General features: G+C 41.5%; 1 protein-coding gene across 1 annotated transcript; it reads right to left on the bottom strand.

Annotated features, from left to right (window-relative positions):
* Window positions 1–4,737: 4,737 nt before the first annotated feature.
* On the bottom strand, window positions 4,738–9,871 carry tent5aa (terminal nucleotidyltransferase 5Aa). The gene is made up of 2 exons (XM_067511329.1): window positions 8,623–9,871; window positions 4,738–8,144 (listed from the first exon to the last, which is right to left on the bottom strand). Exons 1-2 carry the CDS (start codon window positions 9,046–9,048, stop codon window positions 7,365–7,367), a joined length of 1,206 nt encoding a protein of 401 aa, XP_067367430.1. The 5' UTR covers window positions 9,049–9,871; the 3' UTR covers window positions 4,738–7,364.
* Window positions 9,872–18,245: the final 8,374 nt, after the last annotated feature.

Genomic DNA, 18,245 nt, shown 5'->3' on the forward strand with positions numbered 1-18,245 from the left:
CTTTTCAGCTACTAAAGGTTCCCTGATGTTCACAGCTATCTTCAAATTCCTCTAAGTTAGTACAGTAGTAAATGTGATAAACAACAACGGCCTTCTTTAGTTATCCCATTAGAGGTCGCCACAGCTGATCGTCTGGTCCTCACATTGATTTGGCATAGATTATGTTTATGCCGGATGCCCTTCCTTTAGCAACCCCCCCTGTTTTACCAGGCTTGGGACCAGATCTAATCGTGCCCTGGCTTGTGCCAGTTCAGTGGCTGGACTTTATTTTGGACAGCTTGGGGGTTGACAGTCTTGTCCAGGGGCACTTTGACACATGGCCAAGTCATCGTCGAACCACCAACGGTGCAGTCAATGGGCGACCCTCCTACCCACTAAGCTAAAGCCACATCTTTGAAAACAAAAAAGAACCATCAAAATGTAATAGGCTGAAATGGAGCTGAGTGTCTGAGGCAGGTTACTGTTTGGAGGAGTGGTGATAGCAGAGACCCAGGCCAATTTAGATGTTTTTTGTTTTTTTTTAACAGTAAAGTTTTGTAGGTCCCACTGTCTGTGACCTTCAGCTGACTTTTAGTCTTTCTCTTGACTTTAACTGTCTCTTGACAGAGTCCAACTCCTCCATGACTATTAACATCCATGATGAATGCTTCTTTACGGTTTGCATAAACTCACCCCTCTGGAATTTGTTTACAAGCCCGGCTCGATATGGGGATTTCTGTTCTCATGCTGTCTGCTCAGTGTTATCCCACACTCCTTAAATACATAAAAAAGTAAATGTTGAAATCTTCTTATTACTGGCATTTTAGACAAAGTCATATTGTAAATTGAAACTGTACATTAGGTTGGCCACAGTAGCTGCCCGTCACCAGCCAACTGGCCAGTGGACGTTCAGTTTGGTCAAGCCATCCATCCAAATTATTCCATCGAAATTTTCATCTGGAAAAAATTCCTCACAGAAATAAGAAAGGAAAAAAAGGACACTTTCCAATCCTCGCAGTGAAAAAGCCATCTGACAGCAGCTCAGGACTCAGACAAGGAATGAGGGCCAGAAGGATGAATGACAAGTGTCTAAACCCTTATTTGAAGGCAAACAGGTAATTATAAAGACATTTACTGGCACATACTGTCTAGATTCTCAGCTGCCCTAGTGTTACCCAGAGTCTTTCACAACTCATTCTTCAAATGTTAAATTAAAAGCTCTCTCAAATTAAGAGGGTTATTTCATTTGATGCTGCATCTCAAATTAAGGAGATGAGATTTAGGCTCTTTGGCGCCATTACTACATCAATCTTTCTTCTTTAGAGCAAACCCCAGACGAGAAGGGCTCTTAAGAAGGGATTAAGTAAAGTCATCCTTGAAATTAAGACTGAGAGTAGAATTACCTGCAAGTGTTAGAAAATGACAGTGAGTTTTCTTGCTAGCTTCTTGTTCAAACTCAAGGTAAAGGGTGTTTTACTGTACCATGACTTCGATGTTAGTTTTTTCTCATGTACAGTGACGGGTTTTTGTTTTGTTTTTGCTCTTCTTTCTTTTTCTTTTTTTTTTTGCTGGCTTTAATGGCACAAAACAAAGCAGATTACTGAGAGTGAACCAAAACATAAAAGTTGAAGGTCCTAAAACCAAAACAGTAAGCTTAAAGGCACCAATACAAACTACTGAGTGACAATTCTCTGGCTGATCATCACTATGACTGGCACAATTTAAATTAAACAGTTTTTTTAAAATCCATTGTTGATATAAAAAATATTGTTCAATGCAGTTTTAAAGCATGAGGCTTTTTTTGACATAACTGTCTTCATTTATTCTTTGAATCTGAACACAAAATACAATGGTACATAAAAGTGTTGCTTTACAACACCATTGTGTTAATAGTGCTCTCACTGTCACAACCTGGCTCAACATTATGTGTCAAAGGAGGGAGTTGACTATATAAAGATACACAAGTATGTCTGCTGGAAGGCCAATGTTGTATGCAGGGTTTTGTTAGGTAATGTGAAATGTGTGTGAAGTCAACAGCCAGGCCTGGGAGAGGGGCGTGGGAGTGTCTTGCAGGCTACAGTCCAGCCTACATAGGTGTACTGCATCTATGAGCCTGAGCTCCACCCTCTGACTTCAGAAAGGAAAAAAAGAAAAAAAGAAATAAATAAAACAAAGCAAAACAGTGACAGAGAACTGACAAGAACGAGCCAACATTTGGCTTAGGCCATCACACTCCCCCCTTAACACAGGGTTCCCACCCTGATCCTTATTACCACAGTATCTTGTAGCTACAATCAATTTATATTATGGTCAGTTTAACTGAGAACTAATACATTGCAATCGGGACAACATTACTTGGGGAATGTAACGTTCAAAGTACTTAGCCAAGATCCCATTTCTACCTATACACACCTTTTACAATGTATAGGTCCTACTTTAAAAGGTCAGCATCTCCTACCCCAGCAACCCTAGTGACTGGGAGCCATTTAAAAGGAGGAGAGAAAGCTGTTTGCCAACAATGATGCTAAACAATATATAGGTGCTTGGGAGATCGTGTTTGACGATGATCAGGTTGTAAGGCTGCAAAAAAAAAAAAAACACAACACATGATTGAGATTCTGAAGAGAGTTCAAAAATGTAAGTGGGTTATGGTCAGTATATACAAAAAATTGCCTTGCAGAGTCAAGATACACATAAAAATGTTGCGAAGCTAAAAATGAATCTAATGCTTTAGATTTAAAATATTTTCAGCAGTAAAAGCTTCTTTTTCCACCAATCCACCCCTTTAACACACCTTTAACCTGATTCTTTAGTCATTTCTCTCCGACATCAACACCATAATGCTGAAGAGGTTTCAAAAGTTGCTCTTTTATCCAGCTATTCAGCAGATCCTCAGATGGACAACTGAACAAATTAACTATTTGTTCAGTTGTCCATTGATTGTGAGTCCGCATGGGTGAATGAGAAGCCGAGTAAAGTGTTTTGGGTACCAAATGGGTAAAAAAGCGCTATATATAAAGTGCAAACCATTTACTAACTGAAGTTATACTAAAATGACCTTAAGACAAAGTCAGTGTTTTCAAAAAGCAAGTGACACAAATGTGCTGTGAAGTTGTGACGAGCAGCAGGTGAGAAGGTTGTTGGTGTATGTAGTGTTTTGATGGGTTGTGTGAAATGACTGTGTGTATGGGTGTAAAACAGAACAAAGGCTGAAGTCAGCAGACAGGCTCAAGGGGACGAGCATAAGGGGATCTTGTAGGCCTCCTGCAACAGATCTAAGCCCAGCCTAAACAGGTGTACTGCAAGCGTCAGCTCCACCCTCTGTCTTCCTGGAAGACAGGGAAAAACACAGCTGAGCAGAACAGACAAGACAGAGCCCAAATCTGGTCATCACACCACTGAGGCATAGATTCTACTATACATTGAAACTGTACTAATAGATAATATATTTACTACTACTGTATATAGAAACAGTTGATAAAAACATCTCATTTACATAACACACATTTAGTTCAGAGGTAATGACGAATAAATACCAGAAATGTGCAGCTCATTCAAGTAGCCATCCAGTAGTGTCACCTCCCTGTCATGGCTGTTTGCTCATTATAATGTGAGCATTATTTGAAGAATAGGTTCTTTTGAATCTGTCTTAAAACAACAAACTCATGCCCGTATGTGCAGTCTCATAAACTGTTGCTTTTGCTCATACAAAGGCACAAAGAGCTCATTAAAGGGATTTCAGTGCATTTAAGGGGGAATAAAAACCACAGTTTGTCTTCTGCATGAAAATACAAAACAAAGTTCGGCTGAAGATAATGTGGGACTTCAATAGTTATTAAAATCAAGTAGCCATCCTCCAGAGTTTGTCTTTGCGTATGCGAGTTTCTACTCACATTTATTGGCAATGTGGTGATGCTATATTGTTTTAAGGCCGACTTGAAGAATGTGCAGCCGTCCTCTAGGTTTGGGTGCTTTGAAATCCCACGTTAAGCGTGCCGGCCTAACCAATACAATGAGCACAACGAATGTTGTTTCTGTACACGACTGCACCCATATTATTGTTAAGCCTCAGCCTTTCGATCATTCCTTGAATGGCTGAGAATAATTAGCTGTAAAGGCGCTTAAGTGAAAGCGTTAATGTCCTTATCGTGTCTGCTATATATAGCACTGGTTCATACCGCCAATCTCTTACTCACTTTTCTTATCCATATCAGTATGTATCTAGGACAGTCACGTGACCTGTGTGACAGTAAGCTGCGTTGTGGTGACTTTTATTTCCACCTGATGACCATGAGACAGTTGGACTGTGGTCTGTACTGGCCTTGGCGCTGATTGTCACTGCGGTGCTGTTGGTGTATGGGATGAGCGGGCTGGTAACAGAGAATTTGATGAGCAGGCAAAGACATTCACTGTACAAAAGCATTAAAGTCTCTTTTTTGGGTGGATGCAAATCCCCTCTCATTCAGCTACAGCTCATTCTGGCAGCAGAGGGCTAGTTCTAGACGGGTTTCTGGCTGGGCCTGTTGGGCCTGGCAGGCCACGGTTGGGATTTGCCTCTCTGAGAGGAGAACCCATTAGAGAGCGGCTGAATGGCGAACACAAGTGCAATGAGACATTCGCTCTCCTTTAAAAAAAGAAAACTAAAGTTTAAAGTGAGCGATTTCTATTGTTTGGCAGAAGAGTTTCTGTCTGGACCAAACTAGTGCAGTAAACTTGATTTAAACTCACACTGATGAATAATGACAGACATTACAAATCTGCTTTTAAGACAATTTATTTGGTGAAAACATCTTTAACCTTTTGACCCATTGGACACGTAACATAACATAGCAAAAAAGCTATTGAGAACATATCCTTTGAAGCCCGATCACAGATTCAAAAGCACTGCGACATCTGCAGTGTCTGGTACATTTATAAAAATAACAATCATTAAAAATATACATACAAGACAAAGATCTTTTTCTTTCTTTTTCAAACTGTGATTTGTAAAAGACTTGCATGAACAAAAACAGATATCGTAGACAATGCATACAAGACAATCCAGTAACCCACAATCTCAACTGATAGGCACAATCACTAAGTGACAGGCAGACTGGAGCTAGCTAGCTAGTCAGCTGTTAGGACTTCACTGAGTATAAAATGACAGTAAATTGCCTGCACAATCCAAAGGATGCTGTCAACATGGACAGTCATGGAGAAGAAGAAACAAGTGAGCAGATAGGGATTATCAGAAATATGCAACAGAGAGGATGAGAAAGAAATGCGTTTTCTCTTTTTATCAAAAGTATTGAGATGATGCTGGTCACAGGGCCTAACCTACCTCTTCATGCTTAAAATCACTATATTTGCCAACAGGAAAGGCTGCAATATAGTTTGCAAAGATTAAGTGTGTTGCCAAAGCTGAAGCATGTAATCATGTATGTACAGTTGTTTAACAAGTTTGTGGAACTTGAACTATGAAAAACCATTAATAAGCATCAATAAAGCAACCTTACAAACGAAACCCAGGTTGCAACTTGACGCTTCAGATGTGAATGCATGCAATTCTCTCCGGCTTCTACTCATGAACAACAACCAGATGACTGAAACAGAGAGCTGAAATCAGAACGTTTTGCTCTCCCTGAAAAAAAGGAGAAGCTGCAGCATGTCTATTAAGTTGTAATCTGACCTTTACTGAGACAGTTTTTACAGTCTTTACAAGCATGGTAGCCCTAGAGAGATAAACCCCATCACCAGCTGCACCCATCTCTCCAGACTGACTCACTCCCCCTCATGCCTTTCAACAAGTACATTTTCCTTTCTCTTCCTGTCTCTACTCCCCTTTAACCTCTCTTTGATTAACATCTCTGTTAACAGACCATCTACATTCACCAATGGCCTCATTAAACTTTAGGGCTATCAGCACTGCCACCAAAAATGTTTGGCACAACATTTTCTGAACCCCGAAGTGAGAGAGAGTGTCTGCAGACCCATCCCAGTTAAGTTCAAGCTCTTCAGCAGCAGCTGAGGAATTCCCTGCCAGGGTGCTACAGCAAATAGTGTCTCATCATCTGAGGTCTCTTGGCAAATATCCTTCAACTGCAGGAGGAAGCGTAGGGAACACAGAGTCTCTCTGAAAGCAGTCTTTCCTCTCTCTCTTTTTCCTCTCCCTGTCTCTCGTCTAGTTCTTGTGAACTTTTTTTTTTCTTTTTTCTCAGCTGAGAAAAAGAGAAGCACCACTGTACAAAATATACAGGAAATCTTGTGTGTGCTGATGACCTGAAAAGGCTTGTCAAACTCTGCCACAGGAGTTTAGTAATACCAGTACCGCTTTAGTATAGGTCATTCTAGCATCACTCAGAGATCAAATTTGGAGTTTCAAAAATTGTGAATCTTGCAGCAATCACACATTTAACTGCTACTTTACCACACTCATGTCTGGTGCTCTTTGGCATCCAAATGTGTACAAACACTGACTGTGCATGATTTCACGTGTACATTCACAAGCCTCTGGGGTGCAATTGTCGTGTGTGCCTGACTGTGACTATAAACAGACTGGGGCTAATTCACAAAAATCGTATGGCCTGCTCACTGTTTTCTCTGCCTGCTGAGAGGCAATAGGCACTTATCAACACTCATATGTTCACATATACACATAGACATAGCTTCATATTTTGTTTAGTTTTCCTCCCATCAAAATTGGGTTTTAATGTTAGTAACAATCAAAAAAAAAAAAATCAAAAATATCTTTGGTCTGTAAACAAATATATCCAAATGCAGAGATGGCAAAGACACTGGTTTGTTACCATCTCACTTCAGTTCGGTTGATTAAAGCAGAGTCTATGGTGCTCGTATTGGGGCTCAGTACTCTGATTTCACCCAGACTGTGCGAGTGTGTGTGTGAGTGTGTGTGTGTGTGTGTGTGTGGGTGTGTGGGGGGAGGGGTGGGGCACTTAGAACACACCCCTGAAAGCTGGGCTGCAGTAGCTGTCAACTTCAGGACACTGATGCAGCCATTTGGTCTGCTGTAGGAACATGCTGGCTCATTAGTTCTTGATAGATTCGATCAGTCTTGATAACAGTTCTGCTGCTTGCACCCATGGCCGACATATATTTGCGTTCAGCCATTGCTTCCGAGCTTCCCGAATTAGCCATGTTGGCCTGCACAAGATCTGGTGGCGGCATTTCAAGAACTGTGAGATATTCACATTGACACACTTGAACTGCTGTTTGTTAAGCATTCATACTCAACGTATGAACAAAAACACAAGCTTTGATGCAAAACATTAAAAAGACTCCTTTTTCTTTCAGCTGTCAAACACTGGACAGGTCTGAGGCGGCAACTATGCCGCTCGCTGCTGTTTAAACAAATCACATCCCTCCCTCCTCCTTTGCTCGGGGCTGTCTCAGTTACAGGGCAGCCAAGTGGAGTACGCAGGCTGCTGGCAAGCAAACACCGGCTGAACCTGTGCTATGTAGTAGTTACTGAAGTTGCCATCTGCCACATAAGGAGCAGGCTGGTAGTAACAAGTAACATTAGCCACGTTGGGAATGACGTTCTGCTCTGCAAGCACTCGCACTGCCAGCATGGCTATGAGCCCTAAGGTCTGCCGCCTCTCGTGTCCCATCAGACACACCGTGCTCTCATTGACCACCCCATGGAGAGTCATCAGGTAGTCATACTTGCGGTCCTCCAGGCCCACAAAGTGGTTTTGAAGGTAGGACTCTAGCTTACGCTGCTGCTCACTGATGTCAGGGAAGTCAATGAAGAAGCGTGAGCACATGTAGCGCTGAAGGGACTTCATATCTGACTCTGAGGCCGCACGGAAACCCCTCACCAACAGGTGACAGTACTTCAGCAGTCCCCCGCCTCGGATCTCTTCCGGGTTCCGAGTGCAGATGATTTTGTGACGTAGGTGGTCCAGGGCCTCGCTGAAGTCCCCATACACGCTCTCACCCATGATGGTGGGGTGAAAGGTCTCAGCCATGGGGTTCTCTGAGCACTCATAAAAAAGCAGGAGGGAGTCCAGTTTGATCTGAAACGAGTCAACACTGAACTCAAATTGCCTCCGAAGAGAGTCCACAAACTTCAGCTCCACATTTTTCCCCCGGTTGTTGGAGAGGGAGATGAGACTCCAACGGTCTGAGTCATTGCACACCTTCACCATCTTCTGCACATAGGCCTCCTATGTGTGTGTGTGTGTGAGGGAAGGAGAGAGGGAGAGATAAAGAAACGTTAACTAGACAGTCTTAGAGGTACCATTTCTTCAGCAGTCATAAACATGCACATTGTGGCCTAAATTTGCATTATGCAACTAGATTTTGTATTCAATAACCATTTTCCAGTAGCCACAAGTAATAGCTGTAAGTTTTTGTGTTGTCTACTGTGTTATTAATGCCACTGGCCCAAATATTAAAGACCATAGAATGTACTTGGATATGAGATCTAACTGGCTGAGCTCAGGATCCCGTCTAAATTGGTTTAACTCAATCCTCTTAACTACAGAAACCAACATTTTAGTATCACTAAACTAATCTAATTGCACATTAAGCTGCGCGTAAAGGTGCAAAAACGCAGCTAGCTCTCACACATACTGACATTTCTCAAACTAAACAGCTTAAGCAGAAGAAGCAGCGAGTGCACATAGCTCAGTGTGGATGTACCTTTAACGTTAACGGGGTTATTTTCTCTTTATTCACACAGTCGGGTAAAAAGTCCAGGAGACAGTCCAAAACTATGTCCTTCACAGTCTGGAAATCTCTTTCACCTTTCATATCTGCACAAAATATTAGGTCAAGGTCCTTAAAGCCCAGTCCGCTATCCTCGTGCAGAATGTGGCTGGCTGCAGAGCCGTTTAACCGAACGTCCCGAACGTGGATCTGTTTCTCCTCCATCCGACTCCGCACCACTTTAACGATCTGTCGCGGCTGCATCTCCAGAGTGGGGAAGTTTCCCCGGCCGTGGATCGGAATGGTCTCCGTCAGGATGGCGTCCAGCCGCTGCACTTGCTCCCAGTTGAGGACGCTAACGTTGCTGCTTTCTGTGTCAGACATGCAGCTGGTGGTGGAGGTACTGTCGTCCTCTGACATGGTGATGCGACAAGAATCCTCAGTTGTTTAAATAAAATGACAAGTAAATCTTTTTTTTTTAAAGTAGGGGCAAAAAAATCAGTGGTCGTATTTTTTACGCACAAAATCTCTGCAGCTGCGTGACAGTGACTTTCTTTCGCATAAGGATCTTCAGTATTTGATGTCGTCCGAATTGACTGTAAACATATAAAAATAACAAATCAAGGACTCCAGGCAAAGAGTGTTAGTTGCGGCAGTGCGTTACAGTTTGCGTAATAGCCCTGTGGTTAAAACTTAAGTGGCGCAGCCGTCAAGCTGGTGGTTGTGTAGAGGAAGAAGTGCAGTCAGTCAACAGAGCCGTGTGGAAAACGAATCCTAACTTTCTCCTTTCTTTCCCTGCGCTTTTAAAACGTTCGCTCCAGTGCTGCTGTTAATGCGTCCAAGCACTGCGCATCAGTCTTTGAAGGTCGCGGATGATCCAAGAGGGGGTTTGCTTTCCGGCTTTGACTCCATCGCCCAAAGGCACGCCTATGATTTTATGAATTTGCATGAATAAGCTGCTCCTCAAGTCGCACTTTGGCACGATCCTCCGATCAACCAAACAGTGGAATCGTGGGGATTTTTACGCACAGCTCCCACAGTGCCTATTTCTAATTTCTCCTTCAGTTGCCAACTAATAATTCCAATTAATGCAAGGATTACGTGCTCAGGAAATCCAGTTTGCTTTGCCCAACTTGGTTCAGTTCAACATATTTTTCTCACTTGTGGACAAGTTAACCGTTACCTGCCCGGCTGACTTGCAGTGTCTTTCTGCACGCGTCAGGTTTGCAGTCTGGAGATGTCAGCTACACTTCACCCCGCCCCCCTTCCACAGTCTGATTCCCACTGAAAACCCTGCTCAACAATATCACAACGAAGTTCATGAACCATTGTCCCATTTTCATGTTATTACATGTTAATAAGTTACACTGCTTTCTATTTGAAGACTTCGACAATTTACTTAAAACAAGATTTTACTCCATACGAACATTTCTGATCAAGTTTGTAATTATTGCGCCTAAATCCATTCATAAATGGCGCTAAATATTACTGTAGTTTACCCGTATATATATTTGAATAACATCCACTCGCAACATGCAAGACAAAAATAATAATAAATATACAAATATTTTCTAACCTCTAAGACTCAGTGGGGGCTAATCTACAGTACAAATGTAATTCACTTGACGTTGACATGTCGCCCCCTGTCGGTCGGTTTATGTTTTGAACTAAAGTGGTAGTGCTCGGTACCACCTATAAAGTGTCACATTAAAGCTATATGACATACATTAGAGTTGCACCATCTCAAATATTCTTCATCTAGGATGGGGACATTTCCCTGTGGACCCCAGGACACCGGTTCAGGTCAGGATCCACAGCCTCTCACAGATGATCAGTGTGTGTGGACTGTGAGATGTTTCACACTCCTTAACATACACGAGAAATGTCTAATTCTCACGTAATAAAAGTATTTTTATGGGCTATTTAAATTAAACTTGACTTGTTCAGATTTCCTACAGACCTCTTTTTAAATCAGATGTCAAGTGATATTTCCAAGAAGAAGGAAGTGAGGCTCGGGACACAGAGGGGTCAGGGGTATGCAGCGTCCACGTCAGGGTGGAGCGGCTGTCACGGACGCTACATTAGGCAGCGTAAAGCCCTGCGTCACTGCAGCCACTCAGACCTGTAAACCCTGATTATCCCATTTACTCTATTGCGCTGTCTTAACTCCAGGCCCACACAGGAACTCTGTCTCTGCACAGTGTCACGCCCCCTCTGCAGGCCTGGATGCAAACACAGTTAGTTATATTAAACTTTACAGTCACATTGTGCAGCTACAGTGTTGACAGCAGTAAAACCAGCTCCTAAATCATCAACCCTTACAAATTAAACGTTATGGAGGAAAACCGTTGTCTTGAATTGCATGACAGTTTTGAAGAATGGACCCTCATTACGTTATTTAAAATATAACTTTTGTTTTGTTTTCATACTTTGCTTTGGCGTGTGTAAGACTGGTTGATTGCAGGTCTCTGAAATCGAATCCCACATCTGGAAATGTACATGGAACTATTAGCCAGTTACAATGGACCAAGAGCAGCCTCATAGATGTGTTTCCCAGGTGTAGAGTGATGGTTGCTATGGATTGGACTGCATCCCTCAGCCATGCATGGTGCAGCCACTTTCTGCAAAGCCAAATCAAAGCCGTGCTCAGAGACTAAGAGCAGGTGTACACATACAGCATACGTCTAAAAATGAGCTGCGCTGATGAGCTATTGTGTGTGAGCAAAACTTGGTATCTCGTTACACGCTGCAAAACACATGACTAAATCATGGCTGGACATTAAAAGACTAGATCAAGCTTATGGTTTGAGAAAGTTAAATGTAAACTAGACTTCAAAAACTATTCACACCTTCTCCTCCAGGTAATGTTGATGGCTTTTCATGTCGTCCCATTCAGTTGGTTTCATTCAGTATAAAAACAACCAAAAACACAAACTTCCCACACAGAGTACAGTGTTCGTGCTCTTCTGCAGGCTCTACTGTGATGAAGCCTCTGTCTTCTGTTCCTCATAAAACTTTTACAATCAGAGGGCTTATCTCTGGGGACCATGAGACATTTTCTGGACAGTTCCGACCAATAAAAATCAAAAGAGATTGAGTAACTGTTTTGTTTCCAGTGCCATTTTTTAGACTGCAATGGGTTGGATTGGAATTTTTCTACCAAAAATTGCAACATTCTCCATCAACTCAGAGCGAAGTGTATCTGCTGGGATGACCTGTCAAACTCTCGTTGCTCTGATCACTAACCAAATTCAAGATCTCATCTTGGCAGTACATTTTTTTTTACTTCTACCTCAATTGATATTAGGCCTTGTACAGGTATGTAATTTATGCAAATGAAGTCTTTGATGCAGGGATTTCACTGGTCAAGGATGATATCAAATACTTAGTTATTGTTTGGATCAAGAACAGCTGGACAATATAATGAGCAAGAAAAGTTCAACTTCAGTGCTTAAATGCTGTTGACGTGAGGTAAACATGGTCACAGGTACAAGCCCTCCCCCCAAAAAGGATATTATGATTCAAATAAAACACCATTAGAAAAACAATGTGATAACGTTTAATGAGCTGCTTGTAGTGATGAACCACCAGTTCATCAATCTGGAGGTTTAGCTCCAACTGAGCTTTACAGGGGTTTCCCTCAGTAGCTGGTAGAGTCCATAGCCAGAGCTAAAACTGAGTGAATACTGGCCTTCAAGTATTACAGCCAAAGATCATCATGAAAGTAACAATTGTGTTTACATGTTCCAATTGGCCGTAACGCCGTTACAGCTTTTTGTTTTACCTCCTTATTACAAGCAGTTTCTTTAGTTTTTATTCTACAACATTTTTCATACTAAGGATTTGTCTGCACCTGTCATACAGTCATACACTGCCCAAGCCAAACAAAGTCACACACTTTCCTATAGCTTTGATTATGGCATCATTTCGATGATTCGTACCAGTGCATAAAGTCTTTTCCAGCGCATCCCAAAGATTCTCAGTGAGGCTAAGGTGGCCAATCCATGTGTGAAAATGATGCCTTGTGCTCCCTGAACCACTCTTTCACAATTTGAGCCTGATGAATCCTGGCATTGTCATCTTGAAATCAACCTGTGTCATCAGGGAAGAAAAACTGATGGAAAAACCTGGTCATTATATTCAGGTAGTCAGCTCCTGATTGCATCAGTTAGGGTTGAATCACTTATTAATCCCCGCAGTTATTATCCAAAAGAAGACTCTTATGTTGAATCTTGAATCTTGAATGTTAACTGTCGGCTTAGTTAAATGCAGGAGGTGATATTTTTTGTGTATGTGCTAATGCATGTGCCTTCAACCTAAATTAGCCAGCTCCCCACTATTAGATCTAGCTAGATCAACAACTAAACCCAAGTATTTGGAGATAAAAATATCCTCGAAAGATGGAACTTTGACAAAAAACAAATCTCTAATGGATTGGGAAATTCAATTCTATAACACTAAAAATCATAGAACATGTAATTCCATTCACGGAAGTGGGTTAAAAACTTGTGCATATATTTTTCTTTGAAATTCCACATTAAGTGGTTGTTGTTTTTAACAGCTCTTCAGAGAATTTTAGTTACAATCCAACTTCTGTTTCCTCTTTGCCAAGAATAAATGTGGCTGCAACACACAGTCCAATCATTCATTCGGTTGATTTTAGTCATTAAAAACCGACAAACCTATTTGTAGAGCACTATTTCACATCATGTGTGATAAAAGAACGGCTGCATGATGCATTTTGATTTTCTACTTTCCAATTAAAGGAATGGGTTTTTGTAAGGACTGTGTGCAGTCTTGTTTCTGCCTGTATCAGCAAAGAGATGCTGAGCGGCAGGTTTCTCCAGCGTAATTATTAGTGTTTCTCTCTCAGTAGCAATCCAGCAGAAACCTCCCCACTTATTACCAACCATGGATTCAGCAGGGGAACGGAGGCCATTTGTTATGTTGTGCCACATGAAAATACACCAATAGAAATGAGAGAAAACAATGCAACGTAAACAAAAAGGAAATAGAAGGAGAGAAGATGTCAGTTCTGATCAGAAACACTGACGTCTGAAATCTTCAGCATGATTGAGCAGTTTCTGGGGCAATGTTGCCCGAGAAAATGCAATGACATAACTAAAAAACTATAATCTACTCAGTGTTCTCCCCTGTGTCTGCTCAGGCCTCCCTCACCCACATCTTCCCTGCTCCCAGATAACTGAATTTCCATTAGTTTGTACCGACTGTCGAAGAGATATTCCCACTGCTGACAGCAGAGTTAGTTTTGGTTGCAGATCAGAGGCACGAGGATAGAAATGGGATTTCAAGTCCTTTTCAGTAAAACTGCTTCTGACCCCTAGTGAAAAAAGAGCTGGTGAATCACTCTGCAGTCAAGGAAATCTAGTGCAGGGTTATACTGGGCCTGTGGAGGTGGAAGGAATAAAAGTCACCACTATGCTTATTCGTTGCAGCTCTTTTGATCCCACAGCAATGGACCGATGTGGTTGGTTTTGAATCATTTTGGCAGATTAGTGCTGAAGGTTTCAGAGGGAGTCCTGTTTCACGGGGGGAAAGAGAGCCCCATCTCACCTAATTTTCTCTATTATGGGCTCTTTGTGATCCCACCTGCATGTCCAGGGATAGTGAAGGACCCGAATGCTGCTGCTAAAGCACTTGGTAGAGTAATAGACGCTACAGACATGTTGATCTTAGTAGCGTACGTTCTGTCACCGACTAAATTCACTAGGATTCACCTAAATGGTATGACTGTCTCTCCCTCACCTGGAAAGTCCAATCCTTGCTAAAGGCGTGCTGGAGAATATCCACATCAAACAGCCCCACCTTTAACTCAAATTTTTTTAAGTATGGTTTTCTAATCTGTAGCATTTCATGCTTAATTGGATGCTTTACAGGCGTTTCCATTTACAGTAACAGCATGTCTTAGCAGTCATTCGAGACAGAGGGATGTCTACGTGGGACAAACAAAATTTTCCTTTATCCACTGAATAAAGAAGAGTTTGTCTTTTTGTGGAAACTTGCTTATGTGGTTTCTTGTCAGTACAGAAATGAAAATAATTGTAAGTAACATAAAGTGCTTCTGCTAGAAAAAGCACAGCACAAACTCACCACGAAATACCATGTGTCACTGTCCATGTCAGGCTTGGGGATGGGTCTGGCCACCTCAGCTTCATCTATGGTCGGGTTCGAGAGAAAAATGCCGCCCGAATCGGAATAATTTCCAGAAGACTTTTTGTTGACCTTTTAAAACCATAAGTTGTAAAACAACTTGCTTTTCACCATCAGATTAGCTCCTCTTTCCTTGTGTCTTTACAATAAGATGGTTGGCTGTAGCATAATGTTGACTTCAAACTTTCCATCTAGCAAATTATTTGATGGCGTATAAACAGAAATATAGAGAAATAAGAGGGAAAATAGAACAATCAAAGCCAATCCAAATTGCATATAGTGTTTTTCTATAAAGCCATACAGCAAAGACATTACACATTGAATATCAGTTTTGAAAGAATATTTGAAGTGGTCTGTGCAAAAATGCATTAGAAAAAAATAATGCATACAAGAGAATGAGTAATGAGCAATTTAGGGCCGAACGGTCGGTAATCAGTCACACTTACAGCAGCTTTTACCATGTTCACAGTCCCAACTTTGAAGATGTCCTAAGACACAAGCTTTGCCAAGAGACACGTGGCTCTGACACTGTCAGACTGAAGATGAAAGGAAGGTAAGTGAACGACACCCCAAAGACAAGCCAAGATGCGGCAGAAGGCCTGGCACTTTCTGGCCAGGCATTGACAGTAAAACATTTTCTGAGGCCCTAAAGGTCTTTGTGAAGCTGCCACAAGAGTGATGGCCACAGAGAGGTCAGGTAATCCGTGACTAACTGGCTCCATGTCTGTTAAATAGGATTGAAAGGACCAAGTTATGAAGAGAAACACTGTTGCGGGAAGACTTTTGGAGTCAAAGGTCAGCTTTCAAGCCAAAGAAGATTATAAATAACATGCTTTTTTTTAAACCCATTGACATCATTATTTGAAGTGCTGGAAGTAGCTGATGCTTTTTATTTCATTATTCACATTTTTTATTTGCTGAACAAAATCTATGCAACTGTCTAAACTGTCCATATGAAAGCTTCGACACTCTGTCTTTAAAACAGAGCAGAATGCCTCAGTGCGTAGATTTTATTTGTCTTCTCAGATTAGTTCTTCATGCTTTTGAATGAGCAATCCCCCCCCCCCCCCCCCCCCCCCCCCCCCGAAAAAAAAAGAATGAATCAATAATTAAATATTAAATCATACAAATACCTTTGTTTTCTCATCTTGACACCTCTTGGACTCCAGACATTCGCTGTCACAAAGGTTGAATTTAAAATCAGCAGGTTTGAGCAAAGTTTGGGAGGAGAGCATGATAATGTGACTGACTTACCTTTGGGCTGCTGCTTGGGGAAGTTACACTAGACATATTTTAGACATGACCTTCACCTGTTTTGCCAATAAAGTTTTTGCTACAGAAAGTTTAGTCAAAATGTATTTACGGCTGAACTGTATTTACAAAAGTGGATCAGTTTAGCTTTAATTTTTCAAGTTGTGTTTAGCCACCTGGACACCAGCAATTCACAGTTGTGCAACATTCAGTAGTAAAAAAAACACAAATCTATTCAGAGGAAGAAAAAAAAAGAATAATCAGAAACTGAAGAAAAAAAACTTGAAAAGCATTTCACAGTGTATTCGTGATAAATCAGTTTGTGTAATTATTTGTGTAATTCTTTCAAAAGTTGAATATTTCCATTCACTTGTTCTCTGTACTAGTTTACTTAGCATAAAAGAAGTTGGAGAACTACTTGTCATCTACAATCATTAGACCTAATAGATGGCATTGACAAGCAGCCTGGTGAGTGATGAAACCAGGCTGGATTAATTGCGATTCGACCTTGCTCATTTTGTTTCAGCGCTATGCAGTCAGAGCAGGTTGGGAATGTAGGACGCATTCTGTCTCCTACATGTCTGCCTCATCCCTTTTTCTCCATAAACAAATTAATCCTGAAGTTATCCTCACCATCTGGAAGACAGCCCTATGACTTTCCCATCTGCCTGGCAGGAAGGCTCGATGGCCAGGGCCTGTCCTCAACCGTTTCTCCACTGAAAGAGTGCACCTTCCTGCTCCATTGCTCTACCACTCCATTCTCTGCAAAAAGTATGTCATCTACAGCAGTAACTCCCAGCCAGAGGTATTTGTACCTCTGGGGGGATTCTACATTTGCCCACGGGGTACATGGAAAGACCAAGTCTCCAGTCAGCAGCGAAAACTGTTCGGAGTTGAGAAGCTATAATAGTCACTAAAAGGCTAAAGTGTGAAGAATATTGGACGTGTACCTTTAATTATGGCTAGAAGAGTTATCTTCCTAAGAGAGACTGCTGCTCGGCCTCTATCAGGCAGCTTTTTATGGCCACTCTTGATTATGGAGACACATGTTTAACAAATTCTGCACCTGTGCAAAAATTCCTTTTACTCCCTTTCAATGAACAAAGCTTGGCGCCACGATCCTCTGAGGCTTTGGGTCTGCCTGGTTGTGCTTCTCTGTGAAGACAACTCATCCAGTTTCCACTAAGCATGTAAGAGTGTCAAGCACTTCCCCCTTAGGAAACTTAAGTCCAACAATGATTAACTCTGTGTAAGACCCTCTTTGCAAAGAGTGTAGAGGAGCTTAGAACGTAGTATGTCACATCCAGCTGTGTTGAAGAGAGAAAAGTTAACATGGTCAGTACCCTAAAGTAACGTAAATTTGGATTCTTGAGTTGAGCAAAATCTTACATTTTTGAAGACGTTTACTTTCAAATGTTTTCTTCTTGTGTTGCATAATTATCTACGGTTAAATTTAAATATAACGTGTCCTGCATGGTATCAAACTTTTTGCCTTTTTCAATGCACATACAGGGCCTATAAAACCAATACAACCAAATATTAGAAATTTCCAAGTTCCATAAATCATTAAGAAATGGAGGAATATGGCACTGGCATTAATCTGCCTATAGAGCAGCCTGTCCACAACTGTTGAAGAACCCAAAGTTGCTTGGAGTGATCTTTTATCTTCTTTGGCAAAAATCATCATTCAATAGTTACTAAAACTTCCAGATACAGGTGTATTTATGCTACAATCTACATTCCAAACACATTCACTGCACTCAGATGATCTGCATTTAACTAATTGTGTTACTTCTAAAACCAACTAGATGATTTAGGTGAGTTACTTAAAGGGGGTGACCCCAGCTGTCCAAGCCCGGTACAAATTGGGGAGGGTTGTGTCAGGAAGAGCATCCTGTGTAAAAAACTGTGCCAAATGAACATGCGGACAATGATCCGCTGGGGCGACCCTGAACTCACGGGATCAGCCGAAAGGACAAAAAAAAAAAAAGGGGGGGGGGGGGGGGGGGGGTGAATACATGTGCACTCACTTTTCTGTTTTTCATTTACCTTAATTATTAAAAAAAATCACCCCAACCCTATGTATGGGCTCCAGATCATTGCAAATCCTAATTAAACCCCAGAGCCTACAAATGCAAAATTGTATTTAAAAAAAAAAGAACGTAATAGTCAATTATATACAATTTAAAGGTAAA

This window comes from Channa argus, chromosome 7, assembly GCF_033026475.1.
Source record: "Channa argus isolate prfri chromosome 7, Channa argus male v1.0, whole genome shotgun sequence".
Classification (NCBI taxonomy): domain Eukaryota; kingdom Metazoa; phylum Chordata; class Actinopteri; order Anabantiformes; family Channidae; genus Channa; species Channa argus.